Raw genomic sequence first — 25,363 nt, 5'->3', positions numbered from 1 at the left:
GTACTATGTTTTTTATAAACATCGAATTTTAATTGCTTAATTTTTAGATATAGATATGAATAAAAATACATTTGTTTCATGGATGCTATTTTTGACTTTAATAGTCAAAGATGCTATAAATAAATATATATATATGTATGTATGTATGTGTGTGTGAGAAATATATATAATAATTATTAAAAATCTATGTGAAATATATATACATATATATATATTTAATAAATATATATTATAATTAATATTTTTATATATCAAGTTTTATTAATGTGATGTAAAATTAAATATGTCATTATAGATTTAATTATTATAGATTATAACATTACAAATATAAAATTTGATAAAATTATATTGCAATTTTGTAATTGCGGGTCTAACGGAATAGCGTTCAGCTGTTGAGTTGCCACGCCTTAACTTACTCCAATTCATAATGTCCTCTCCACCCCCTCAGGTCCTCCCTAACGCTACATCCTGTATAGTCTGTACGCTGCATCCGTGCTCAAAATTTGCGAAGAAATTTTCCATCATTCGTCGAATTCGATTATAATACGACTGTACAACGCTTTAGTAGCTATTATAGTACAATTATATATTATATTTCTAAAAATCGTGAAAGCAATGTGTCGATCGAAGGGGAATATCTTTGGCTGAAGAGTATAACCTATTTTTTGTATACTATATTCTTTGTATCGCATTCTGTCATACTCGCGACGCCCATTGATCTTAAAATTGAACCGAATTATTCGTAAATTTATAAAGAGAAACGAGCAAATTTTTTGCGATACATTCGATATGTCGAGTGAGAGCGTAAAAACAGTAAGTGTAAAATATTTGCTTCTGGAATATGCTACTATTGTTACTATTTACATGTGTTCACTATTCTTTTAATCTTTAAGCAGACACACACGAATTAAATAATTTATATTTTTTTATTTTATATATATATGAAAGATTTTCGAATGCACATACTTTCTTACTTTCTGCTTCAAGTAATTATTAATTCTGAAATATGTATATTTTTTCAAGTTTGCAAGTCTCGAGACACCTGGATATGTGGGATTTGCAAATTTACCTAATCAAGTGCATCGGAAATCTGTGAAAAAAGGTTTTGAGTTTACCCTTATGGTTGTTGGAGAATCTGGTCTTGGAAAATCCACTTTGGTAAATAGTTTGTTTCTTACGGATTTGTATCCTGAACGAATAATTCCTGATGCAGTAGGTAAGCATAAGTGAATTATTATTTTAATAATTTTTCCTTTTGTTTAGATGTATAATAGTAAAGTATATAATTTTTAATATTGCTACATATAATTAAGATGTTCATTGTTTATTGTTAAACAGAAAAAACCAATCAAACTGTTAAACTTGATGCTTCAACGGTCGAGATTGAAGAAAGAGGGGTCAAACTTAGATTAACAGTTGTTGATACACCTGGTTATGGAGATGCAATCGATAACACAGATAGTTTTAGAGCTATCATTCAATACATAGATGATCAATTTGAAAGATTTCTTCGTGACGAAAGTGGCTTAAACAGGAGGAACATTGTGGATAACAGAATACATTGTTGTTTTTATTTTATTTCACCGTTTGGTCATGGGTATGAATTATTATCTTGTAATATTAATTTAGAATTAAAAGTAGGCACAACCAAATTTAATTAATATTTATTTTTCAAAATTAGTTTGTGGCTTATTTTTTATATGAAATTTATATAATCGTTTTTCTTCTCTCTCTAATTTTGTTATTCGTTTTTCAGATTGAAGCCGTTGGACATCGAGTTTATGAAACAACTTCATAACAAAGTTAATATAGTACCTGTAATAGCAAAAGCTGATGTACTTACGAAAAAGGAAGTCTTACGCTTGAAAAAAAGAGTTATGGAAGAGATTGAAGGCAGTGGAATCAAAATATATCCTTTACCAGACTGTGATAGCGACGAAGATGAGGATTACAAAGAACAAGTGCGTCAATTAAAAGAGGCTGTTCCATTCGCAGTATGCGGTGCGAATAGCTTAATTGAAGTCAAAGGAAAGAAAGTACGAGGTCGAGTGTATTCATGGGGTGTTGTTGAAGTCGAGAATCCCGATCATTGCGATTTTATCAAATTAAGGACAATGTTGATGTAAGGTTTTAATTAATACATAATGCTGTAATTTATATATTAATGTATATATGTTCTAACAATACTTTTGTTTGTAGTACACATATGCAAGATTTACAGGAAGTAACACAAGAAGTACATTATGAAAATTATCGTAGTGAAAGATTGGCAAAAGGAGCTCCAGTACCGCCTCGACGTCAAACGTAAGTATAATAATCACGAATTTTATGTATGCACGAATTTTATATATTTACTGTCTTTTGTTTATAGTTTTGCTGAACCAGATAAAAACAGCACAGTATCAGAAAAGGATCGCATTTTGCAAGAAAAAGAAGCAGAAATACGACATATGCAAGAATTGCTGGCTGTGATGCAGGCACAGATGCAACAACAACAACCTTGATCAACTATGCATTTTTATACTGATAGTGAAGAAAATAACTTTTCACTGTTACGAGTGCCAAAAAGATCTATAAAACTTTTTTAGTAACTTACATGACCAAGGTATTGATTTGGACGTATTATTTTTCTAGACTTATCTTCATAAGAATAATCTCATTTTGATATACATATGCATTTTATACATATATTTCATAAGAATATGAAAAATAATGGAATCTATCTTTAATGTAACTTTTTGAGAAATGTGCATTGTATGTAAGAAAGAGTTCTTGATTTTTAGTTAGCTATCTTTTGTCCGGAAATAATCAAGAAAATTGATAAAGATTTAGCAGGACACTTTAATAAGTTATGCTTGTCAATTTTTCTTAACAAAATTTATTTAAATAATTAAATTTGGATAATTGCATTATTTTTTAAATTTGTGTCTGTAGTTAATTGATTTTTATAATTTTTGTTTTATTCTTGTTTAACTGATGGCCACTTAAAGTTTTATTCATAAATTTCATCATAATCATAATCATAAATTTTTGCATACATGTAATAAAAAGATCTAAAAATGATTTTATTTAAAAGAAAGCAAGACTAATGAGTTAAGACAAGATAAAGATATTATGGATGCAAGTGTCTAGTATATAAAGTTTGACTAAGTTTCAATAATTTTGCAATTTTTTGCAGATATGAAAGGGGGGGCAGATTTTTCTTTATTTTAACTATATATTTTTTATTGAAACAAAAAATATCAAACATCATATATATATGACATAATAAGAATTTTATCTCAGGTAAAAAAATTATGTAATAAAAAAACAGAATTGTGGAAAGTGCCTTGCAATTTTTGTCATTATGATTTAAATATTTAACATATGTACACAAATAAGGATTCATTTTTTTTATATTACATAAATAGGTAATCTATTTGTTGAAAACTATATGTATGATTTGTTATAGATACTTGCAAAATAAGAGAAAGAATCATTATTTCCATATAATTGAGCAATATATTCATAATAAATATTTTATTGATAAGATATATATCGTGCTAATATTAAATAAGAAATCTTATATTGAATTGATGTAAGAGCTCGTGTAACATGGATCTAAGTTTTAAAATGTTGACAGTTTTCAAAAATGCTTCCGACAAATATCACAGAAATATGTTGATATATTTCACTTTTTTATTTAGTGAAATAATCTTGTATTGTTTAACTATTAACATTACTTATTTAGAAGCAAAAGAAGTACGAATGTGCAAAATTAATTTGAGAAAAATCCAAAGTTAATTTTAAATATATTTATATGCTTAATCTTTATGTACTTTTTTTATAACTACATTTTAATTTTTTTTTAGTTTTTGTAATGAATCATATAAAACGCATGTGAATGATACAGAGAAAGAGAGGTAGATGTATTTCTAGATATTCATATTATCAGTATAGATAGATTGATAGAAGTAAAAAACATAATGTTTAAGATAAATGTGACTAAAGGTTTTGTAATTTTCTACCTATATCACATATGAGTGTTAAGCAAATGTGTTTAATACAATTTAAACAACGAAACATTGTGAACGTGATTATACTTAGGAAAAAGTTTCATATAATTTTGAGCAAATATATACTAGGCAGAAAATAAATGTTAAAAGCGATGTATTTTACGCCTCCAATTCTGCAGTCACATGATATTAAATTTGTGAGCATTTTTACATTTGAAATATTTGTTTTTACAATTTTTGTACAGATACATAACTACATATACACAAACTTTTATATATCTTTTTTATATAAATATATATTCTAACCAACTTAAATTGTGTAATTTAAGATCTATGCATGTAATAGTCTATCGCTGTTGAGAATGCTGCAAAACCTGCAGCACCAACTATACCTGCTTTTATACCAGCTGCAAAAATAACAGAAAATTAAATAGCTTAACAAAATACATAAAAAAATAATTTATAATGCATGAATATTGTGAATACCTCTTAAACCAATTAAACCACCTGTTAAACCTCCTGCATATGTGCCATTTTTCCAATCAGTTTTACCTCTATACTGAAATTAATTAATAATCTTTACAGGATATGCATAATCAAACAACAATAAAAATTATTATGTATGAAAATAATTTTCTCAACATATATTTAGCTAATTGAATATTACCGATTCTATCGTGCATTCAATGGCAGAAAATAAACATCCAACAACTGCAAAATTTTTTGCATAACCAAGTGTTGTAGTTTTCATCTCTTTTAATATTTCTCTCGCACTTTGTTGCTTTTCAACACTCGCTATATTAGGATTTACACTAGAAGAGAATAGTCCAATAGCTGCTCCTAAACCATAGCCTGAAAAAAAGGATGTTCTAATTAGTACAATATACTTTTAATATCTATATACTTTTGTTAATATTTGTAATTTGTCTAATGGGTATTCAATATATTTATATATACATATTAGAATGAAATAGTAGAATATATACCTAGGACACAACTCATGATGCTTTTAAACGCACAACTTTCCATTGCACTTTCTATCCTCTTTTCTTCAATCGTTTTTATTTGTACAGGTCCCAGTGTTCTGGGAATTATGATATTTTCTCTAAAACGTTGTTGACTTCCAACAAGGAATATAGCGATCTTGTCTAGGTCGCCGTCATTAAAAAACACACTTTTATTTTCACTGTCAGGTGGGATCGTCTTTGTTAAATCCATAGGATACATTTTTAATAATTTAATTTAATTTAAATACAAAATATATATATATCCTCTGTTGTATCACGTCACAAAATTAATATATTTAATGGTTAGAAAATTTATCATATGTACAAACAACACATAAAACTCAAATCAAATTAGTATTTATACAAGAAATTTTGAAACTCAGAAATTAATTATTTATTTTACATGTCTCAAATAAATCGTGTGTTATAAATAAAATATAAAACTGTACGAAACTAATTTCACAAACATGCTTCCTAACCAAAGTAGCATAGAACTTTGAATCTGAATCGAAATGAATCGTAAAGTGAATATCGATATATATCAAGCAAGAATCGATATTGTTGATCGATACGATAGATATTTGAAAAGGAAATTATTGTCCGCGCTTACATTTTTTCTTCATTTTATTTGTATTTTTTAAATCAGTGAATATAAATTTTATATTTTTTTCCTGTTAACATATATATAATAAACGAACTGTACATTATTTCTAGCTTTTCAAGACAATGTATTTCTATAAACCTATATTATATGTCTAATATATGCATAGTATATAAATATATTAGATACATTGTAGATCCAACGAAATTGTATTGTAATATTTGTCTTATTTACATGATTTATTCTATTTTCTCATATACAAGATTTGTATTCAAGACATGCAAAAACTCAATTAGTCTTAATATTAACTTTGGTATTGCTCCTTTGAATTACATACATTAATAAATGTAGTATAAGCAGATAAAATCAGCTTAGGTAATTAATGCATAATTACTCAACGAATTTTGTATGTCTTACTATGCATACACTCAAATAAAATTTGCATTATCATACATATAAAAAACCTATCTAACCAAAAACAATATAAAACATCTATATAAAATTACATTATTGTACATGTTAAAACAAAGTTGCCATTATGTTTTTCATTATTTTACTTTTTTTAATTAATCTTTCATATAACAGTAATTACAAAAGAAATACAGAATGGAAATAAGCTTAAAGTTACTTATGCTGCTTTGTACTTCCTCTTAATAGTAGATTTTCCAAGTTTTCTAGAGCGTAATTGACTCATACGGGACATTAATGTATATATTCCAGGCAAGAGCAATAGAAGTAAATAAAGTCTCATGACAGATGGGAAGTGAAGAGCAAAATTGTAAGTATTCGGTAAGGAAACTGTAAATTTCTGAGTTTCCTCGAAATATGGAATATTCCGTAATATTATGATACCCTCGCATACAAAACCTAATGGATATAATGGTATCCATAAGGTGTATCTTAACCATGTTAAAAAGGATATTTCAATGTTCAATAACTGTGTAATATAATATGGATATCTGACTATCTCTATTAAACTCCATATCAGGAACAAATAGAAAACAACTGGCTTAGTTTGCATACGAGGCTCGGCATCAATCATAAAAAACAACACAAACGCTTTTCCTCCCACTTGCAAGAAGGACACAAGTGTGTTACTCTTTGTATATCCAAATAAAGGATGCATTACCTCTAAAAATTGTAAAAGTTGTATGAACTTGAGCGGATTGCCAACTGTGGCAAATGTTTCTTTCATGGAATCTAAAAAAATCATATATATTTTAAGATAAATCTAAAACAATTTTTAATGTTATAAATTTCAATGTGTACAAAGAACTCTAGCTAAAGAAACTCCAAAAAATTTTGAGAATAAAATTTGATGTATTTCTCTCCTATCAATAGAATAAAAGTATTTTAGAAATGTACATGGGGTAAATATATATATACCTGGCCCATCTCGTGAGTATCGTATACCCATTACAGCAAGTACATAAATAAAACCAACAAATTGACAGAGATTATATATCACTAGGTACACCTTTGCAAGATCCTCTGAAAGAATAATATGAGATATCAATGTTATAATACTACTACAATATATAATTTTGACTCACAATATACCTTTTCTATAACCAAATTCTTCTTTATGCAATTTATCATACATGTCAGGGTAATCATTATGAATGTCACGTTTTTCATCATCATTGTCATCCATATCTTCACTTTTCCATTTATCAAAATCAATCTTAAGCCATGAAGGCTTTTGCGGCTGACTTGTTAATCTTGGCCACCAACTGCTATATTTCTTTTTCAAGATAAAATCCACTTGACGGTCAATTACTTTGTAATTACTCTCCTACAGTATTACATATAAAATGCATTTTTAATTTAATATTTGCATTATATAATTATATACAAAAATTAATTTGGGAATTTATCATTACATTTGGATCAATAGGTGAATGAAGACTCAGATTGAAGCTGTAATTATTAAGACCTCTAGCTCCCTGACCATAAGCTGTAACTTGCAATGTAGTTTCCTTTAGATTAACATTAAATTCCTGTAACAGACAGAGAACAAATATACTACAATAATGTTTATAAATATTTTTTGGAGGAAGAGAAAAATTATATATATATATATATATATATATATATATATATATATATATATATATATATATATATAAATAACATCAAAAAATATACTACGTATTTCTCTCCAATACATTCAGTGTATATATAAATCGTACTTTTACATCAGTCAGGTCCACTTTTAATGTAATTTGATTTTCTGTTTGGGCCCAGTATACAAATGGTGTAAGTGTGTTAGACATTTTATCACAAGTGTTACTGTCAATTATTATATCACTTTTTTGTTTGCAAATTCTATAAATCTACATTATTCATAATAATGCATACATAACGTTTCCCATTTTTGTCACACTTTTATTAATAAATTCCCAGTTATTAATTCGTGATCGATTGAATATAATTAAGTGTAAAACTCCTTATTCACGCTCGCATACAAATAATCATTGGATACAGATAGTATAGGTCACGGACACAGATTAATAGACAGATCGCCAAAGGCCTGCCTAAAGAAGAGACTGCCATCTTCGTGCGATAAACTTTGCACCCTTACCGACACACTTTGCCCCTGGTTCGAGTCCGTGCTAAATTTCGGAGACTTGACCAAAAAACTTTGCCCCTGGTGCGAGTCTAGGCTAAATTCGTTTGACATTACCAACAGACTTTGCCCCTGGAGCGAATGCAGACTAATTGATCATGAAACCAACAGTGTTGTAACAGGTACTATTTGAAAGGAACCTAGGTATAGATATAGATACTGTGTGGAAAAAACACCTAGTTACAGGTATAGATACATTTTTAAAAAATAACCTAAGTGTAGGTACAGGTACAGTATAAAAGTACCTGAAAAATTTAGGTATATTTTAGGTACTTTTTATAAAAAAACAAATTGTGAAAATTTGAAAAATTAAAACGAATTTTATTTTGTATTAAATTGATATAATATACATATATATAAGTATATATAAAAGTATATATAAAAATGCTTGAAATTATGGTTTATCACGTTTTTTTAAAATTAATAATGTTTCAAACATTATATCCGAAAGCCGATTTCTTCTGGGGGTTAAAATTTGACCATCTGTACTGAAGAGTCTTTCAACGGGTGCCGAGGACGGAAGAATAGTATTATACTGTCTAAACATTTTTTGAATTAGATTATAATTCAATAGGGATTCGACAGTTTTGCATTTATCTTCCAAATAGCGTAAGCATTCCATTTGCACAATATTTTGTCTTTGTGCATTGCTGTTGTTTTCTATCACATTATTTTGACTGGAACTCTTGAGGATACTACTGAAGAAATCTTCATCACTACTTGTTGAAGAGCTCTTATCCTCATTTGTGCCTAACTCCTGTCGGTACAACTTTTCACATTCGGAAAAAAATAAATTTTGTACCATCTTGTATTCATCATTGTTATTTTTGTTAGTTAGCCATCTTAATTTGAATTTTGGATGTGAAACCGTTGCCAAAATGTAGGGCTTGGATTTGCTGCTACTCAGGTCCATAATGTCCTTATATCTTGTACGTATACTATCAAGAATGGCACTTTTGAGCGGAGCACAATAAATTAGATGGGTTAGCGAATTCAAAGCATATTCAATTTGAAATAATGTAGGAAGCACGTAGCCTAAATAGCAATTGTCTTCACCCTGCAAGAGATCTAGAGATTTTGCGATCGGTTTCATCACGGTAACATATTCAGATAGAAAATCCATTTCAGCGTTTTTTAATTTGGGTTTCTGGAGTTTCTCGCAAATTGCTGCTAGGTGATCCTTTAATAATAGCACTCTGTTAATACTATCATAGAGAGAATTCCACCTTGTGGGACAAGGCACTGTTAATTTCATATTGCAAATAGTTTCTATTTCATCAGAAGCTGAAGTAGAACGATGAGTAAGATTCCACAAAGCAGTAAGTTTGCCAAATGTTGTACGATACATTTTTTTATAAGAAATATCTTGCAATGCTTTTTCCGAGTCTTTAGTTGCGATTAGACTCAAAGTGTGTGATGCACATCGATAATGATATGGAAGTGTTATATCATCATCTTCAGATTGAATATGGAAATCTTCCATAATTTCTGAAAAGTTGGGAATATCATGTACGTCGAGCAAAATATTTTCATCAGATAAAAAATCTAATTCGTCAGGATCATTGATTTCAGGTACAGAATATACTCGGAAAGATTTTGCAAAATTTGCAGCATTGTCGGTTACGGTTCCTACAATTTGTTCTTTTTTAATGTTGTAATCAGCATGAACATTTGACAGAGTTTTAGCAATTTGCAAATGTGTGTGAGAATATTTCATTCGTTTACATGCTAGGACTATTGAATGTCTTTTCAATTGTTCATCCAAATAATGGCAAGTTACTCCCATGTAACTTTTATTATTAGTGCTCCAAATGTCAGCTGTAGTGCACACATAACGAGTTGTTAGAAGTTTATTTTTCAAAAATTCTACATACTCCTCTTTTTGCTTGTAAATTAAATCTTTAAGTGTTTTACGACACGGTGGATTTGCACCTCTAGACAAACCAGAAATAAGATTTTTGAATGATTGCTTTTCCACCGTAAAAACTGGAAGCATTTCTTCGATTATGTAGTTGCAGATTAGTCCGTTGATCTACAATAAATAATACTTTATATAGATAATTGTCTATTTTATTTTTCTGTATTAATAATAAAATTAATATTATTTATTAGGATTGTCAATGGCAGGTTTTGCACCATAGTCTCAGAAAAAATGAATAAAAAATAACTCTTCATTCAGACATGACATGTTAATATTCTATATTTCAATATGATGATTTATTAGTACGATAAAGTATTTAAGTACAAATAAAAATCACATACCACACTAGCACTAACTGAAGGTTTGTCATAATTTCTACATCTTTGAAACGGCGTCACAAATACTTTGCTAGGATCAGTACATTCATCAACTGAGTTGCGTTTCAAAGATATTTTTTGGGATTTTAAGTTTTCATACTGCTTAGCTACCTCAGGATGTTTCCTCTAAATAAAAAATCGTATTAATCGTATTATTAAGGATCTATTTTGAACTTTTGACAGATACAAGAAAAACTCGACTTTTGTCTATTTAACACAAATGAACAAAATACTCTAGTCTTTATACAATACTTTATATCGCTATTTTTAAATACAATTAATATCAGGTATTTCTGGTTATCCCTGTAGTTTATTATTAGTACATTAGGCAAGTAACAAATTAAGGTTAAGTTACCTATTTTTTAGTTATATAGTTATATAATTAAATACTTCACTACTTACCCGCAAATGATTATGAAAATTGCCAGTTGATGTTTTAGAGCTACTTATGAGGGATTGTTTGGGACATAACATGCATTTTGCAACGGTCGTTTTCATATGAGTACCTTCCGGATCTCCCTCGTTCTGTACAATTTTAAAAAACTGTCCACTTAAAATTAATGGGAGATCGCTACAATTTAAGAACATTTTGAGTATATATCTATGTAATAACTAATTAGATTGGAATTAAAAATGTAACGCAAAGAAAACTGAACTGCCTCAATCACACCACAGAGTATAAGTAGAAGTGAGTAGTGTCCCAGCTTGGCCAACTTGTAGACCTCTTTTTATTGGATCAGAATCAGACCCCTCAAAATGGCGGGACCAATCACTACACAAAACGGGAACGGATACGGACTTATTCTCTCTCTCTCTCTCTCTCCCTCTCTCTCTCTCTCTCTCTCTCTCTCTCTCTCTAACAGATCAGTGTCCGCCAATCATATTAAAGAACGAATCATATTAAAGAATCACTAAGCGCTCACTAAGCTGCTTTATCTGCTGAATGCGTCTAATGACAATCTATAGATAAATACCTTGTACCAGAGAGAAGGATGAGAGTGGTCATCCCCTCGATTTAGCTGCAACCGGAATTCAAAGCGCCTCTATGTGCACAAAACGTGCACATTGAACTACGTAGCCATGTGCACGATGCTCCCGAGTGGTAACAGGCTATGTGCACGGTACGTGGTTCGATTCCGTGCTATGTGCACAGATGAGCGCCAGTAACACGTAGCTGTTAAAGGAGATGAGTTCGAGACCTCGCAGGGCCAATTTTTTTTTTTTTTTTTTAGTACGACTATATTTGTCAATTTAATGAAATCCTTTTAATTATTGTGGAATAAAGAGATAAAATGCATTTCTCAAGCGTACGCGAGAAAATCGAAATCAAAAATAATGAGTGCCGTATAAATACGTATGGAATAGAGCGTTATATCGAAGAGCGTGTGGCGTAGCGTTAAGGGGCTAGACACGTACCGTCGAGATTAGAGGTTCGATTCTCAAGGAGTGACTTTTTTTTTAATATTTTTTTATTTTAAATAAAATTTTTTTTACCATAAAATGTAATTTTTACACAAAATAAATGTAAATAACACGATTTATTTACTTATAACACGTATATTACAAAAATGCATTTTTCTTTGCCTCAAAAAGCCGTGAAAAGCCGTCTGTAGAATAGCTGTATGCGATAGGAACTTGTATGATTATCTGTTTAATTAAAAATTATCCGATTTATGTCGTGTTTGGTGTCGTTGAAATCGCAAAAATCTCAATAATCCATTAATATTATTTTTGAATAGATAAAATGCAAAATAAAGGTTTTAGTTTTTCACTTATAAGATGTTTATATTTGTGAATTGCCATGGATGGGGAAGCCTATTGTTCGAGAGTTCGGAACTTTCTTTGATGATAGGTCCTCTCGCTCGCTCTATACTCGCAGTCTCGCTTTCTCTCTCGCACACGACGAGTTGTGAGATGAGCTCGAAAAGATAAGCGGGCCCGAGCGCCCGAGTATCGAGATCAAAGAACGTTCCGAACTCTCGAACAATAGGCTTCCCCATCCATGGCAATTCACAAATATAAACATCTTATAAGTGAAAAACTAAAACCTTTATTTTGCATTTTATCTATTCGAAAATAATATTAATGGATTATTGAGATTTTTGCGATTTCAACGACACCAAACACGACATAAATCGGATAATTCTTAATTAAACAGATAATCATACAAGTTCCTATCGCATACAGCTATTCTACAGACGGCTTTTCACGGCTTTTTGAGGCAAAGAAAAATGCATTTTTGTAATATACGTGTTATAAGTAAATAAATCGTGTTATTTACATTTATTTTGTGTAAAAATTACATTTTATGGTAAAAAAAAATTTTATTTAAAATAAAAAAATATTTAAAAAAAAAGTCACTCCTTGAGAATCGAACCTTTAATCTCGACGGTACGTGTCTAGCCCCTTAACGCTACGCCACACGCTCTTCGATATAACGCTCTATTCCATACGTATTTATACGGCACTCATTATTTTTGATTTCGATTTTCTCGCGTACGCTTGAGAAATGCATTTTATCTCTTTATTCCACAATAATTAAAAGGATTTCATTAAATTGACAAATATAGTCGTACTAAAAAAAAAAAAAAAAAAATTGGCCCTGCGAGGTCTCGAACTCATCTCCTTTAACAGCTACGTGTTACTGGCGCTCATCTGTGCACATAGCACGGAATCGAACCACGTACCGTGCACATAGCCTGTTACCACTCGGGAGCATCGTGCACATGGCTACGTCACAGATTAATAGACAGATCGCCAAAGGTCTGGATGAAGGAGAGACCAGCATTTCTCACTGATTTCAGCGCCATATTGTAGTAGTGGTCAATGCAGTAACTATTAATACGTTCCCAAGATAAGAGCGTCTCATGCTCATGAACTCGTCCGGCGGCATGTACGAGATTTATCTTTTCGTAGCGTTCGCGTATTTCGGAAAGGACAGAATTTTATGATGTTATAAATAAATAAATAAATAAAATATTAACCTGACCTATTATAATTATTTTTTAATAAATGTTTCATTATTATTATCATCTCAGTCTAAGTCGTTTAATTAATTTTTAGTTTTTTAATAATTAATTTAATTTATTCTAATCATTTTAATATGTGAAAAATACTAATACGTATACGTTTTATAATGAATTAATATATTTTGAGAGTCGAATTATATATTTTTAATAATATAAAAGTGTTCAAAAATTATATTTGACTTTTAATTTTAATTATTTTAGCAAAGAGTTCCGAAATCTCTTACGCACATAATAGGGATTTTGTTCATCCATATAATTCGCAATTAAGTATATATGTTAATTATTAATTTTAATAAAATACAAAATTAAAATTAAAGGTCAAATATAATTTTTGAACATAAATATATTTAATTTGTTATAAAACGTATACCCGTGATAGTATTTTTCTCGTATAAAAATAACTAGAATAAATTAAATTACTCATAAAAAAATAAAAAAATAATTAAATAATTTATATTTTATATGATAATAATAAAACATTTTATAAAAAAAACAGATTTAATAAATATAAGTATATATATAACATGTACTTATATTTATTGAATCTGTTTTTTAATAAAATGTTTTATAAGGTTAGAAAACTTGACTTCGACGTAACTAGCAAATTTTATTTAATTATTTCACGACGGTTTGACGTAATAAAATGTTTTATTATTATTATATAAAATATAAGTTTAAATTCTTTAATTAATTTTTAATCTTTTATGATTAATTTAATTTACTCTAATTATTTTTGTACGAGAAAAATACTATCATGGGTATACGTTTTATAATTAATTTAATATATTTGTGTTTAAAAATTATATTTGACCTTTAATTTTAATTTTTATTTTATTAAAATTAATAATTAACATATATACTTAATTGCGAATTATATGGATGAAAAAAATCCCCATTATGTGTGTAAGAGATTTCGGAACTCTTTGCTATAAAATAATTAAAATTAAAAGTCAAATATAATTTTTGAACACTTTTATATTATTAAGAATATATAATTCGATTCCCGAAATATATTAATTCATTATAAAACGTATACGTGATATTATTTTTCTCATATAAAAATGACTAGAATAAATTAAATTAATTATTAAAAAACTAAAAAGTAATTAAACGACTTAGACTTAGATGATAATAATAATGAAACATTTTATTAAAAAAAGATTCAATAACTAGTAGGTCAGGTTATAATTTTTTATTTATTTATTTATAACATTATGAGCTATTAAGCTCATCATCTCGTTCGCTCTCTGTCTTGCTTTCATTCGGCAAGTCACAAACGATATATGATACTCGTATGTTCCTACTTCAACTCTCGAGAATCTGAAACAAACGAAACTCGTGTCCAATATACAGGGTGTCCGGTAACTAACAGACCAATGATTACAAATGGATTCTTTGGTCAATTTGGGAACGATTTTTCCTCAGCAAAAATGTCGAAAAAGGTCATCATTTTTTACAACTTTCCAATCTTTGTCATTATGTATCTTTATAACTAAGCCTTAAATTAAAATTTTATTATAGTAAACTCTACCTGAAATTAACTGAAGAATGTAATTATGTTAGACTTTTAACTCCAAAACGTTTAGTTTTCAAAAAACCTATTTTTTTCAATCGCTTATAACTCGAAAATTATTGACTTCTCAACATTTTTGCTAAGGAAAAATCGTCTCCAAATTAGCCAGAGAATCCGCCCTTAATCATTGGTCCGTTAGTTACCGGACACCTTGTATATATTATATAAAAGTGTATAGCACGTCAGAAGCTTGTGAGCTTACAGCGATAAGTAAAAACAATTGCGTATTTATTTCATTGCGTTTATCTGTTTAAACGCGCGCTTTAATTTTTCCAACGTTTTTGCCTGTTTATATTTTAAAGGTCCTCTCTTCTAAAAATCTTGTTTTAAAGATCCTCTCCGCGAGCAAAATTCGAAAACATAAATTATTTAAATTTAATAAGGAAAACAATTAGATATTTAAAGACAAGGCTCGTGTGATATTATAAAATTAAGATTTAGAAAGACAGGGCCAACTATAACGAGCATATTAAATTAGTGAGAGATGTAATGTCAACACATAATTGATTTATTTCTTAGTAGATACAATGATAATAAAAATAATAAAACGTTTCGGCTGTTACCTCAGCCTTCTTCAGTAAATATAAAAACAATAAAAATTCTCTTAAGAAAAATTATGACATATTACGCATTAGAGTCTATTTTTTAATGAACATTTTGGTTTAATAAGTCGATGAATTTAAATTAGGTTACGCTTATAACATTTATTAAATTAGATATTTTTTCTAATCGGCTAACCATTTTTTAGTTAAGATGGTAAACTTTTTGATTATGTCAAAAAACATGTAAACGAGTTCCCTGTTGTTAGTACAGGTTGAACAGGTTGACGGCCCATTCCACGTCATCAATTCTTTTGAACATTATTAGTTAAAATTATCGTCAGAACCGCTTGATATGAGAATTGAAAACAATTAGATGTTATCCAGCATCAAAAAGTTAGTCCCCATCATCAAGGATATTTCCGAGTAAGTTCGTCATTGCAGTATATTTCACCGTGATTGTCTAAGTATATTTTTATTTTTTTGGTATATTAATTTATATTAATAAGTTATTTTTTTTATGTGAAAGATCTTAATTGTGTTTAGAATTGCTTACTTAAATTGATGAGTAGTCAAGATTCCGCCAAGTTGATGTGTTCACTATACAAAGTCACATAAATTATTTAATATTTTTACTTTATTATTTGTAAATCCTCGGTAATTTCAAAATTTTTCTATTTGAAAATTATTAATTTTCTATTGCCAATTAATTTTATCACAGACTTTACTCTTACTCCCATTGCACTTTCGTTTGCGGTTTTCAGTATACGATTTTTTATCGTAGTTACTGAAAATTATTATTGTGAATTATACTTGTGCAGTGATTTGAAGAATTTACAATTTCGTTGAAATTGTTGATTTTTCAAAAAAATTACGAGATTCGCGGAAATTGCGTGCTTTCTTGGCATTTTCCGTTCGCGGCAGGCGGTTTATTTTTGATTGTTGCAAGTGTTTTTGTTTTTTTTTATTAAAATAGATAATAATAATGTGAAATAAATCACGATATTTGACAGATGTGCATATATATAGAAATTGTAATAATAATAATATTATATCATAAAATTGTAAATTGTTTCAATTTTTTATAGACTGCGATAAAAGATTTTACATTTGGATAAGAAACTGCGGTAAGTAAAAATATAAAATTCTTGAAAACGTAAAAATATTTGATAACGTAAAAAGGTGAACTTTGAAAAATAAGGAACTTAAAAATTGCACTAATAAATGGGCTATATATATATGTGAGCCGTGCGCGGATGTAAGGTGTGTTATATCGAAATTTAATTAATAGAATTGAGAATTAATCCCAATTTTAAGTCTTACAAATGTCCAAGCTAATTTTTTGTACCTCGTGTACATTTTTGAAAGTTATATCGAAAAATTAAATTTCAATATGCGTCTTACATCTCACATTTCGCATACGGCTCACATATAGCCTATTTATCTCTTATACTTTATTTCAACCCTTATAGAAATTTATTACTAGTAACGCCAATTTATCACTTATTTCGAGTAATTAATCACTTTTATTTCGAATACTTAAATTACTGTATATTATATAGTATTTTAAATACTCAAAATAAGTGATTAATTGGCGTAGTGATAAATTTCTACAAGAGAATAAGGAGCCTTTAAATTCTTAATGTAAAAAATTTCAAGTAATTTTCTTTAATAAAATTTAATTAAAAAATTTAATTAAAAAATTTTAGAACACTGTGTTATATCACATTTAAAATCGTGATTATTTCAATAAAAAAACATTTTATGTGTAAAAAATATATTTTTTATATTTAATAAATTTTATATATATATGCATATATGTAAAATATTCTCTCTCTCTCTCTCTCTCTCTCTCTCTCTCTCTCTCTCTCTCTCTCTCACACACACACACACACACAGACAACGGGGGCCAAATCTCTCAAATTGGTCTCATGATCAATTAGCCTGGATTCGCACCAGGGGCAAAGTCTGTTGGTAATGTCAAACGAATTTAGCCTGGACTTGCACCAGGGGCAAAGTCTTTTGGTCGAGTCTACGAAATTTAGCACGGACTCGAACCAGGGGCAAAGTCTTTTGGTTCAAGTCTACGAATTTAGCACGGACTCGAACCAGAGGCAAAGTGTGTCGGTAAGGGGCAAAGTCTATCGCACGAAGATGGCGGTCTCTTCTTTAGGCAGGCCTTTGGCAATCTGTCTATTAATCTGTGGCTACGTAGTTCAATGTGCACGTTTTGTGCACATAGAGGCGCTTTGAATTCCGGTTGCAGCTAAATCGAGGGGATGACCACTCTCATCCTTCTCTCTGCTTGTACCTACGTATCTAAATTTAAAAGGTACCTTACAAAAAAGTACCCAGATACAAATAAAGGTATCTTCTCCTGTAAGAACCTAGATAATGCACTTAGGTACTGTTAGAGTATCTAGATACTGTACCTAGGTACTTATACCTAGGTATGTTACAACACTGGAAACCAATTTGAGAGATTTGGCCCCCGTTATGTGTGTGTGTGTGTGTGTGTGTGCGAACGCACGTGTGTGCGGGCGCGCGTGTGTGCAAACGCACGTGTGTGCGGGCGCACGTGTGTGAACGCTACGGAAAGATAAAATCTCGTACATGCCGCCGGACGAGTCTTGCAGGCTCATCCATATGGATTGAGATTATGTTCTTATCGGAGAAAAGTAGCATTTGATTGACCAATCAGGACGAAGAAATTTTTGCTCTTTTTTATCCTGATTGGTCGATCAAATGCGATCTGTCAAAATCTATACGAATGCTGATTGGTCCCTGCGTCTAATTTACATCGTTTGTGTGAATAGACCTTTATAAAGGACCTAATCTAACCTGTGCTGCATTGTGCAGCACGATGCTACGTTGTTTACCAAAGGGTTATATATTATAGTTATGTGTCAAGAATTTATTTGAGTGAATGCGTGGAATTTTACGGGCGATGCAAATTTTTGGAGATGGCTAATGCCGAGATTTTACAGTTAGATATATGGAAAGGTGACTGGGGTCTTCCGTCAGTCGATATAGAATGTTTGCAAGTTCTGGTATGTACGGGTTATGACACGCACATGTGGGTTAGTCGATTAAGGATCAATTTATGTCATTTGTAACAGGAATTATTATATAATATAAAATGCATTTGATTGTTGCAAGCGATCCAAATATTTACGATAGAATGTCCCAAAACCATCAAATGTCACCTAATTCTTTGGTCAATTAAGAATCGATTTTTTTCTCGTCGAAAATATCGAGGCATCTATAGCTCTTCAGTGAATAGAAAACATGAGTTTTTTTGGCAGACTTTAAGAGATAATATTGACATAATGGAATGATATTTATTTATATAATTTCATCAATGATGGTATTTCAAATTTTCAATAAATTTAAAAATCGAATTTTAATTTAAAACTTTATTATAAAAAGATATTAAAAAATGCAAAATAAATGACATTTCGGGATATTTTCATCGAGGACAAATTATCTTTAGATTGATCAAAGGTTTTAAAAAAAATATTTATTAGTTTTGAAAGATATGTTCAAAAATATAATGTAAAACTGATATTGCATGTTTTGATGAAAATTAATTAATAGAATAACATTTGTTTCTTAATATATACAGTATCACATTATTTATAGGCATACGCTAAATTCAGTGGGGTACCTTTAAAAGTAAATTTAGCAAACAATCCATTTAAAACACCAAATGGTCGATTACCATTGCTTAGGGCTGGTCTAAATACTTTGGATACAGTTAAAGATATATTGCCATTTTTTAGAGCAAAACATTATAATTCTGACTATATATTAAGTGATAAGCAATGTGCAGATGTCATGGCGTATGATGCTTTGCTTAAGGAAAAGTTATATCCAGCCTTGCAATTTATATGGTATGAGATATACAGAGAAATATATTAGAATAATATACAATTTCTGAGATTTTTATGAAATTTAAGTGATAAAAGAATATACATTATTAAATAATCAGTTGTATAGTAATGGAAGATGTTTAAAAATTTTATCTGCTAGTTAAATTGATTGATAATTAATTTTCTTATTTATCAATATTACTGAAGATTTTTCTGCCTTTTGCTTTTAAAATGTTAGCAAGTGTTAGTAAGATTTTTTGCATTACTTAAATGCTATCAACCAAAATTTGTTTGCAATTTCAGATCTTGCCTAGAAAAATTACAGTTTTTTAGCAATATGCAAAGAAAAGCATAAAATGCAAATGACTGATTAACTTTTAAAGTTATATTCTTAATTTAAATTACTGTTGTTTAAATAGACAAATTATTTGAATTATTACCAAACATCTCAGCATAAATATTAAAATGTCTATTCAAATATAGATTGTGCATTATTCTGATCATTAAATACATGTTTGTCCAATTATGTAATTTTGCAGAAATGATATTAATAGTTTATATAATAATAGTAATAGATTAACAAATATATTTTATAGTTATTATTGTTTTTGATATATACATCTCATTATTATTTTTTATCACAGTAAATATATCACAATATAGAATGTATCATTATTACAATTATTTTTAGGTGGATAGATAAAAAAAATCTAGATGAATTAATTAGACCATGGTATTGCAAAGCACTGCCCTTTCCATTTAAATTCTATTATCCAGGAAAGTTTGAGCGACAAGCGCAATCTTTGATGCAGAGTTTATATTCTATGGAAGATAACATAGACGTTATTGAAAATGAGGTACGCATATAACATATAATATGTAAAGCAGTTTATAGCTTCTTAAATGTGTAATATTTATTTATAAATTAAATATTTCTATAAGTAAAAGAATCTATTCTATAGATAAAGTTTAAACACAAAAATATTTTCTATATTAATTTTAACAATTTATGTAACAATAGGTATACTCGGAGGCACAAAAATGTTTGACATTATTGTCTATGAGACTTGGAGATGGAGAGTTTTTTTTTGGACCACAACCTAGTACAATAGACGCTATTGTGTATTCGTATTTAGCACCGTTGCTTAAGGCACCGTTACCAAATCCAATTCTACAAAATCATCTGAAGAATTGTACAAATCTAGTAAAATATGTGTCGCGTATATCACAAAGATATTTTGAATATGAATATCAAACTTATGAAAAGGATAAAGCTGAAAGAAACGCTGAAAAATCAAGAGAAGACAATGAAGAATTTCCCAATAAGAGAAGGAACCAAATCCTTGCTGCATTTGTTGCTACATTAGCAATGGCAGGATATGCATTATCTACTGGTATTGTAGAGGTAAGTTCTTCTTTTATGCAGAAAGGAAATTGATAAAATATATATCATAACATATATAAAATATATGTTTGTCTATTTAAAATCTAGTTTGTTTATTTTCAGATTCTTTCTTTTTATTTATTACGATTATATATAAAACATAAGGAATAGTAGACAAAGACACAGACAAAATAGAAACAGAATTATTCTTACAACTTGTAGGAATACTTACAAGTATAAAGTTTTGTTAGATATTAATTGGTTTTTCTATTTTTTTTATATCGACATTTTTTAAATATATATATATATATATTGAGTATATATGCAATATTGCAATTGAAATATTTACATTGATACAAATCTTATTTATTTGCTTAAAAAAATATTCAGTAACAAAAAAAATTATCTAATAATTATTTCTGTATATTTATTTTGATATTGGATTGCATTCATTTGTACATAACAAAATGCAATAATAATGAAATATATATTTGTAATATAAAAAAGAAAAAGTTACTTTATATTAAAAAAAAGTACGCTTTTTTAAAATAGATCTTTCTAAAGATAAAATAATGCAAATATTGACATTGAAGCTACAAGTAGCTTTATTTGTAGGTGCTAATATATTTATTAAGAAGCAGAAAATTTATTAAGGTTCCTAAGAAGAAAAGAAAACGTGAGTATTAGCTGCACGTTGATAATATATTTTTATACATGGAAATTAACCAATTAATATCAATTTTTATACACATAATACATTACTTTATACATTATTTTCGTTTTTTATAACATATTTTCATTATATTATTATGAATTTATTTTGTTTACACACATATATATGTACAATGAGTTATTTATAAATATTATTTTTATTTAGTCTGTGTGTTTGAAAAATTATATTTTTATAAATAATTATATATAACAGTATAGACACAGACATATACATACACAAAATTATACTTGCAAAATATTTTTAAGAAAAGTGATATAGAACTTTCACTGATACACTTGATAAAAATATTCAATTATATTTAATGCACATTAATTATTTTATATCATGATGTGCATCAATGATAAACATGACAGAAACAATATAAATTTAAAATTACTCCTTAATAAATTATTGAGAAATTGATAATTTTTAAACAATGAGTAATTAAGAATGTATTAATTTTTAGAGATGAAAAAATCTTAATTTTTATTTAGTTTTAAATGAAATTTATTTTAACAGTATTTTTATTTAAGGCTTATATATATTATGAAGATAATGTAGAAAGAGATAATATACATTATCAAGATAATTAAGATAAATTGCAATACAAAAATGACATTTCTCCTTTAAACTTATATAAAAAATGCATAGATTAGATAACAAATTTAACAAGTATATCATATATCTTTATCATTAAATAATTAAAATAATGCATGTTTGTTAAAGGTACCAATAAAGGATGATGAAATCTCAGATATGCCGACAGAATACATGTTGGATGATGAGGATGATGAATAATAATTAGCAAAATGGAAATTGTTTTTATGATAGAAATAGAAAATGTGTAATTATAAAAGAAAGAGAGGACCTTGTTTCATGTAATATGTTACAGTGATTTGGAAATTCTTGGTGTGAAATACTAGATTCTTGATAAAGAGAGAAAAGGATATTATATGATGTATAGATACCAAAATATATAACGAATAAATATTTTGAGATATATGATGATATTTCTCAACATCATTAATTTTTTCCGATTTTATACCGCATTAATATACCGCTAGTAGCATGGTGTACTTCTTCTGCAAAGCTTTTAAAATTGTGGATGGCAGTACCTCCTAGAATAATCTTTATTCCCGGATTTTGCCTATTTAAATTATAAACAGCCAAACTTTCTTCATAAGTAGCACCTCCAATCATGAATACTATAATATCTTGAGGCCTAAAAAGATAGACTCATGCATTAATCGATTAATATTTAATGTATATGTAATGTTTGCATTTCTATTTAATACATAATTAATTTACCTTCGCGACATTATCATATTACCAAGATATGGAAAAGCTTGTGTACTTAATCTTGCTTTTATTAAGTCCTCTAATGTTTCACTTATTAAAGGACAATGCTGCGTGTATATATTATCTACCCCACTTAATCCTTTGAATAATTTTTTAGTTATTTTGGCAACTGCTTCTCGATCAAATAAATTACTCTGTCTTGCATTAACACCACTGTACTCTAATATATTATATACAAGCTAAAAATAAAATTTTAATATTACATAGATATATGTTTTTACATGAAAATATCAATCAATTATAACAGAAAGAATACCTTAATATATTTATCTGAAACATTTCTCTTTTTAAGTAATTCCACTAAACCATTTATATCATTGCTCGCATGTTTTTCATAATGAAGCGCATACAGCATGACAAGTCGAACGGTATCGATATCTCGTACTTTTTGATTATTGATAAGTGCTTTTATCTTTTGCAGCTATAAATATTTATAAATAAATATTAAGAAATATGCATAAATGTAAAAACATGTTATAGATATTAATAATTTACCTGTGAGGAATGATCAGTTTGGCAACTCAGTTCCTGTTCCAATTCTGATACTTCTAACAAATTATGCTTTTCGACAAGAGACGAAAGTTCTCCGACTACAGTGACATGTTTTGATACAGTGCCAGAAAGTTTCTTAAAAAGTGGATATGTTTCTACAAAGTGTTTCATGTCAGCAATACTTTCCACTTTTTGATGCTTTTTTGCTTTCTTTTGAAACTCCTCCATTAATTCTTTTATCGTTTGCCCAATTTCACCAAAGTTCAGATACAAGTTCTGTTGAAAAATTCATTCTCTTAACATGAAAAGTTCTTCACCAAAAAATAAAGTATATTATTATATAAAATAATTATAAAATATGTATACAAAAATATTTATTGATTTACATTACTATTTCTGCTAATGATTCAAATATGAATATTATGATTAAAGTATTAAAAATTTTCTTACATTTGCATAAAAATCATCATGTTCTGCACTAAGAACAACTTCTTTCAGTTCTTTTGAAATACCTTTCACATGAGACAAATTAACTCGATTGTTATTGATTGTCAACAGCTCGTGCACCATTGCTTGATATGTCCATTGGTTCAATAAAGGTGTAACAGGATCATCTCTTCTATCGACTATTAGAAGGATGGGATTAGATTCCTGTCTGAATTCAAAAGAACTGGACTCTTTACTGAGCACTTCCCTTATTTTTTCTGCTAATCTCTTTGCCATATTAGAACTATTTTGATATCTAATATATGGACATTTTTTTAGCGATAATAAAACTGAAGTTATTCCTTGGACAGTTCTATGTAAATGTGCTGGATCCCATGTAAGCCCTTGAGAGTTATAATTATGAAAAATAATGTTCATTTAACAATTTATCAATTTATTGCACAAATTTGTGTAAAATTAAGTTACCTTCGGAGCAAGCATTTATTCCAAGTGAAAATAAATGTGGATTAATCGCTAGATAATCTGCATAATATTCATGTACTTCTCTAACTACTTCTCGTTCATCGCTTTCTGCCAAAAGTTTTATATCTGCTTTTGCAATAATGTTACTGAAATCTAATAGAAATAAATAGCATTAATAATATTGTTTCTTACTCTAAATACATACTATGATATTTTCTATTATTTCATAAACTTGCATCCACAATACTTACAAATATAATAGACTCCGTATTTAGGATATTTGAGCTCTTTACAAAGCAAGTCTATATTTTCCTTAGTTGGTCTTACAAATACTATACATGTTAAGTGTTTTAAAGTATCATTATGTACAGCAGTATCTATTCGTTCGAATAAATATACTTCTTTCATCAATATCTCTGACTGACTATAAAGTAAGCTGACTATACTTGTCTGAAAATAAAAAAAAAGGTGAAATTTCCCAAACTTACACATGATTTATAATAATCTTTATCCTCACCGTTTGTTTATCCATTAGCAGAATTTTCATACCAGGACCGCTGTCCTCTGTCATTTTTGTTATATAAAATTTCAAAGCAGTAACAACATTCATTTTGATGACAGATAAAGCGTATCAATTGATAAGTGTATATATCTTTTTATCCTAGATTATGTGTGCATACGTGAATAACATACATTTATTTTTGTTCCGCTAAATCCATATATTTAGTAAATAAGATTCAATTATTTTAATTGCAAATTTATCTATATACTTAGTTGTACATACTCTTATTATATTTTCTCTTATTTTCAATAATAATACTATTGTACACTGACAATTTTTGACAGCAAATACGAAGTACAAGGTCTGTTCCTTCTACTTCTGCTTTCTGCACCTTCTACACTTATCCGTCACGCTCGATCGGACACAAAAGACTCTGATTGGTCGAACGCTCGGTTGCCGCGG

General features: G+C 28.6%; 6 protein-coding genes across 11 annotated transcripts; 2 read left to right on the top strand and 4 right to left on the bottom strand.

The window, feature by feature from the left end:
* Positions 1–429: 429 nt before the first annotated feature.
* Septin1 (Septin 1) lies at positions 430–4,310 on the top strand. Its single transcript, XM_029318155.2, has 6 exons — positions 430–813; positions 1,024–1,216; positions 1,339–1,597; positions 1,757–2,122; positions 2,200–2,304; positions 2,372–4,310. The coding sequence occupies exons 1-6, from the start codon at positions 790–792 to the stop codon at positions 2,502–2,504; spliced, it is 1,080 nt and encodes a 359-aa protein (XP_029173988.1). The 5' UTR covers positions 430–789; the 3' UTR covers positions 2,505–4,310.
* On the bottom strand, positions 4,133–5,629 carry LOC114942733 (mitochondrial import inner membrane translocase subunit Tim22). The gene is made up of 4 exons (XM_029318165.2): positions 4,982–5,629; positions 4,663–4,847; positions 4,482–4,554; positions 4,133–4,402 (listed from the first exon to the last, which is right to left on the bottom strand). The coding sequence occupies exons 1-4, from the start codon at positions 5,220–5,222 to the stop codon at positions 4,320–4,322; spliced, it is 582 nt and encodes a 193-aa protein (XP_029173998.1). The 5' UTR covers positions 5,223–5,629; the 3' UTR covers positions 4,133–4,319.
* A 164-nt stretch (positions 5,630–5,793) lies between these two features.
* On the bottom strand, positions 5,794–8,171 carry Hacd2 (3-hydroxyacyl-CoA dehydratase 2). Its single transcript, XM_029318164.2, has 5 exons — positions 7,796–8,171; positions 7,487–7,603; positions 7,164–7,398; positions 6,990–7,094; positions 5,794–6,803 (listed from the first exon to the last, which is right to left on the bottom strand). The coding sequence occupies exons 1-5, from the start codon at positions 7,877–7,879 to the stop codon at positions 6,232–6,234; spliced, it is 1,113 nt and encodes a 370-aa protein (XP_029173997.1). The 5' UTR covers positions 7,880–8,171; the 3' UTR covers positions 5,794–6,231.
* Positions 8,172–8,532: 361 nt separating this feature from the next.
* On the bottom strand, positions 8,533–11,219 carry LOC114942727 (uncharacterized). Its single transcript, XM_029318154.2, has 3 exons — positions 10,933–11,219; positions 10,495–10,656; positions 8,533–10,264 (listed from the first exon to the last, which is right to left on the bottom strand). The coding sequence occupies exons 1-3, from the start codon at positions 11,116–11,118 to the stop codon at positions 8,627–8,629; spliced, it is 1,986 nt and encodes a 661-aa protein (XP_029173987.2). The 5' UTR covers positions 11,119–11,219; the 3' UTR covers positions 8,533–8,626.
* A 7,280-nt stretch (positions 11,220–18,499) lies between these two features.
* LOC114942726 (metaxin-1) lies at positions 18,500–22,641 on the top strand. Of its 5 annotated transcripts, none has more exons than XM_085483574.1 (6): positions 18,500–18,751; positions 19,314–19,564; positions 20,235–20,400; positions 20,565–20,948; positions 21,543–21,603; positions 22,366–22,641. In XM_085483574.1, exons 1-6 carry the CDS (start codon positions 18,635–18,637, stop codon positions 22,380–22,382), a joined length of 996 nt encoding a protein of 331 aa, XP_085339700.1. In that variant the 5' UTR covers positions 18,500–18,634; the 3' UTR covers positions 22,383–22,641. The 5 variants fall into 5 exon arrangements, with proteins under 5 accessions (XP_085339700.1, XP_029173984.1, XP_029173985.1 ...); XM_085483575.1 differs by having other exon boundaries at positions 18,501–18,721; XM_029318151.2 differs by lacking the exon at positions 21,543–21,603.
* On the bottom strand, positions 22,628–25,300 carry Vps45 (vacuolar protein sorting 45). 2 transcript variants are annotated; one of them, XM_029318146.2, is made up of 9 exons: positions 25,184–25,300; positions 24,917–25,108; positions 24,651–24,849; positions 24,403–24,552; positions 23,941–24,320; positions 23,494–23,766; positions 23,255–23,419; positions 22,948–23,177; positions 22,628–22,861 (listed from the first exon to the last, which is right to left on the bottom strand). In XM_029318146.2, exons 2-9 carry the CDS (start codon positions 25,007–25,009, stop codon positions 22,663–22,665), a joined length of 1,689 nt encoding a protein of 562 aa, XP_029173979.1. In that variant the 5' UTR covers positions 25,010–25,108; positions 25,184–25,300; the 3' UTR covers positions 22,628–22,662. The 2 variants fall into 2 exon arrangements, with proteins under 2 accessions (XP_029173979.1, XP_029173980.1); XM_029318147.2 differs by having other exon boundaries at positions 24,917–25,060.
* Between the last annotated feature and the right edge of the window lie 63 nt (positions 25,301–25,363).

This window comes from Nylanderia fulva, unplaced genomic scaffold (genome assembly GCF_048542155.1).
Source record: "Nylanderia fulva isolate GAGA-0341 unplaced genomic scaffold, ASM4854215v1 Scaffold26, whole genome shotgun sequence".
Lineage (NCBI taxonomy): Eukaryota > Metazoa > Arthropoda > Insecta > Hymenoptera > Formicidae > Nylanderia > Nylanderia fulva.
This window is presented reverse-complemented; position numbering and strand designations above follow the sequence as displayed.

What these genes read in the sequence shown, in the direction of transcription:
- Hacd2 (XM_029318164.2), bottom strand. Translation starts at nt 7,879, where the DNA reads ATGTCTAACACACTTACACCATTTGTATACTGGGCCCAAACAGAAAAT. An exon ending in ATTCACCTATTGATCCAAAT is followed by an intron (nt 7,399 to 7,486) that starts GTAATGATAAAT and finishes GTAATACTGTAG; the next exon opens with GAGAGTAATTACAAAGTAAT. An exon ending in ATACTCACGAGATGGGCCAG is followed by an intron (nt 6,804 to 6,989) that starts GTATATATATAT and finishes TGATTTTTTTAG; the next exon opens with ATTCCATGAAAGAAACATTT.
- LOC114942733 (XM_029318165.2), bottom strand. Translation starts at nt 5,222, where the DNA reads ATGTATCCTATGGATTTAACAAAGACGATCCCACCTGACAGTGAAAAT. An exon ending in CATCATGAGTTGTGTCCTAG is followed by an intron (nt 4,848 to 4,981) that starts GTATATATTCTA and finishes CCTTTTTTTCAG; the next exon opens with GCTATGGTTTAGGAGCAGCT. An exon ending in TGGTTTAATTGGTTTAAGAG is followed by an intron (nt 4,403 to 4,481) that starts GTATTCACAATA and finishes TTATTTTTGCAG; the next exon opens with CTGGTATAAAAGCAGGTATA.
- LOC114942726 (XM_085483574.1), top strand. Translation starts at nt 18,635, where the DNA reads ATGGCTAATGCCGAGATTTTACAGTTAGATATATGGAAAGGTGACTGG. An exon ending in TAGACGTTATTGAAAATGAG is followed by an intron (nt 20,401 to 20,564) that starts GTACGCATATAA and finishes ATGTAACAATAG; the next exon opens with GTATACTCGGAGGCACAAAA. An exon ending in TATCTACTGGTATTGTAGAG is followed by an intron (nt 20,949 to 21,542) that starts GTAAGTTCTTCT and finishes CTTTATTTGTAG; the next exon opens with GTGCTAATATATTTATTAAG.
- LOC114942727 (XM_029318154.2), bottom strand. Translation starts at nt 11,118, where the DNA reads ATGTTCTTAAATTGTAGCGATCTCCCATTAATTTTAAGTGGACAGTTT. An exon ending in ATTTTCATAATCATTTGCGG is followed by an intron (nt 10,657 to 10,932) that starts GTAAGTAGTGAA and finishes TTTTTTATTTAG; the next exon opens with AGGAAACATCCTGAGGTAGC. An exon ending in CTTCAGTTAGTGCTAGTGTG is followed by an intron (nt 10,265 to 10,494) that starts GTATGTGATTTT and finishes TATTTATTGTAG; the next exon opens with ATCAACGGACTAATCTGCAA.
- Vps45 (XM_029318146.2), bottom strand. Translation starts at nt 25,009, where the DNA reads ATGAATGTTGTTACTGCTTTGAAATTTTATATAACAAAAATGACAGAG. An exon ending in AAACTGATCATTCCTCACAG is followed by an intron (nt 23,420 to 23,493) that starts GTAAATTATTAA and finishes AAATATTTATAG; the next exon opens with CTGCAAAAGATAAAAGCACT. An exon ending in TTTCAGATAAATATATTAAG is followed by an intron (nt 23,178 to 23,254) that starts GTATTCTTTCTG and finishes TTTTATTTTTAG; the next exon opens with CTTGTATATAATATATTAGA.
- Septin1 (XM_029318155.2), top strand. Translation starts at nt 790, where the DNA reads ATGTCGAGTGAGAGCGTAAAAACA. An exon ending in ATTTCACCGTTTGGTCATGG is followed by an intron (nt 1,598 to 1,756) that starts GTATGAATTATT and finishes TTCGTTTTTCAG; the next exon opens with ATTGAAGCCGTTGGACATCG. An exon ending in GTACCGCCTCGACGTCAAAC is followed by an intron (nt 2,305 to 2,371) that starts GTAAGTATAATA and finishes TTTTGTTTATAG; the next exon opens with TTTTGCTGAACCAGATAAAA.